The 1,865-nt window shown below is 68.6% G+C and overlaps 1 protein-coding gene across 1 annotated transcript in view; it reads right to left on the bottom strand.

Moving 5' to 3' along the window:
• Positions 1-1,460, bottom strand: part of EMIHUDRAFT_123128 (hypothetical protein) — a gene marked incomplete at both ends in the record, with an annotated part of 5,128 nt that extends 3,668 nt beyond the window's left edge. The window contains 3 exons of the mRNA XM_005782965.1: positions 15-640; positions 826-1,098; positions 1,203-1,460. Of these exons, the coding sequence (XP_005783022.1) occupies positions 15-640; positions 826-1,098; positions 1,203-1,460 (1,157 nt within the window). The remainder of the gene's footprint in view (positions 1-14; positions 641-825; positions 1,099-1,202) is intronic.
• Positions 1,461-1,865: the final 405 nt, after the last annotated feature.

Genomic DNA, 1,865 nt, shown 5'->3' with positions numbered 1-1,865 from the left:
CGATGAACGTCGACCAAAGTGTGAAGGCGTGCGGGAGTGAGAAGAAGAGGCGGCCGAGGAGGGTCGTCGTCGGGTAGAACTGCCACATCGCGATGATGCACGAGAGCGCGTAGTGGTACACGGCAAATACCTTTCCCTCCATCGTGCCCTTGATCTCGGTGTAGGAGTACATCGCCATGAAAAGCGCGACGAAGAAGTAGGTGAACTGCGTCATCGGCGACGGGTCCGGCGTCGTCGGGTCGAGCTCCTTGAGGCCGACGAGCGGGAAGGGCATGCCCATCGCCTCGGCGATGTAGTACGGCACGAAGGAGGTGGAGACGATCACGCCGTGGATGTACATCGGCGTCTTCATCTCGGCCTCCGCCTTCTTCGTCAGGTCGGCCCAGCCGTACTCAATCCACGTAAGCGCGGAGATCGCGAGGTTGATCAGCAGCATCGGCCCCGGCGGGCCGACGGAGTGGACGAAGGCGTGGTACCCCATCAGCGGAAGGATGAGCGTCATCGAGAGCGCGAGCGCGAGCTGCTTCCCCGGGATCCCCGCGAGGAGTGCGTTGATGAGGCAGTGCAGCGCGATCACCTCGATGAACCGCTCGCCGACGAAGAGAGCCATCGCGTTCTGCTCGATCGTGGGGTATGTGTCCTTGAGCGGCGTTGCCGGGTCGGTGGTGAAGACGACGACGTTAAGGAGCATGTACAAGACGAAGGCGCAAGACGAAGCACAAGACGAAGGGGAGGGCGGCGGCGGCGGCAGCGCCTCGATCGAGACATAGTCGATCGAGTAGGTGAGCGGGTAGGCGTCGTCGGGCGGCGTGGCGTACCCCCGACGCCGTCCCCCCCGATGGCGAGGTTGAGGAGCGCAAAGTGGGGCTTGGCGTAGGGCCAGTCGTAGTTGGTCGAGCCGGGGCTGCGGTCGAGGAACCAGGTGCGCTCTCCGTTGACGAAGAACTCGAGCTTGTCCGGCGACCAGTCCATCCGCACGGTGTGGAACTGGTCGAGGTCGAGCGGCTCGGAGCTGCCGCCCGGTAGCGCAGTCCCCGTGCCCCAGGAGTGCTTTGCCGTCGAGTAGAGGCTCTCGCCGGAGTGGTCGGGCGGCGCGCGCTGGAAGTCATGATGTCGAACTCGCCGCACGCCGGCCAGCTGATCTCCCCGATGTCGTTGCCGAGCGTCCAAAAGGCTGGCCATGTGCCGAGCACACCGGGCACCTTGAGGCGCGCCTCCCAGCGGCCGTAGGCGATCTCGACCTTGCCCTCCGTCGTGAGCCGCCCCGAGGTGACGCGGCCGTCGCTCTCCTTGCGAGCAGTGATGTGGAGCATGCCATCGCGCACGTCGATGTTGTCCTGGGAGTCGACGTAGCATTGAAGCTCGTTGTTGCCGCCGCCGTTGCAGTTGACCTCGACGTTCCACGAGCTGCGGTCGAGTGTTGCGAGCCCCGCGCCGTCAAAGTCGTCGCGAAAGAGGAACTCGGGCGCCGCCACCGGTGGCGCGGGCGGCGGCAAGGGCGAGATGGAGGGGGGCGGCGGCACGGGTGGTGGAGGCGACGGTGGCGGTGGCGCGGGCGGCGGCGAGGGCGAGGTGGAGGGGGGCGGGGACGCGGGTGGTGGCGGCGAAGGTGGCGGTGGCGCGGGCGGCGGCGAGGGCGAGGTGGAGGGGGGCGGGGACGCGGGTGGTGGAGGCGATGGTGGTGGCGGCGCGGGCGGTGGCGAGGGCGAGGTGGAGGGGGGCGGTGGCACGGGTGGTGGAGGCGACGGTGGCGGTGGCGCGGGCGGCGGCGAGGGCGAGGTGGAGGGGGGCGGGGACGCGGGTGGTGGAGGCGATGGTGGTGGCGGCGCGGGCGGTGGCGAGGGCGAGGTGGAGGGGGGCGGTGG

This window comes from Emiliania huxleyi (genome assembly GCF_000372725.1).
Source record: "Emiliania huxleyi CCMP1516 chromosome Unknown EMIHUscaffold_1837, whole genome shotgun sequence".
In the NCBI taxonomy this organism is placed as follows: domain Eukaryota; phylum Haptophyta; order Isochrysidales; family Noelaerhabdaceae; genus Emiliania; species Emiliania huxleyi.
This window is presented reverse-complemented; position numbering and strand designations above follow the sequence as displayed.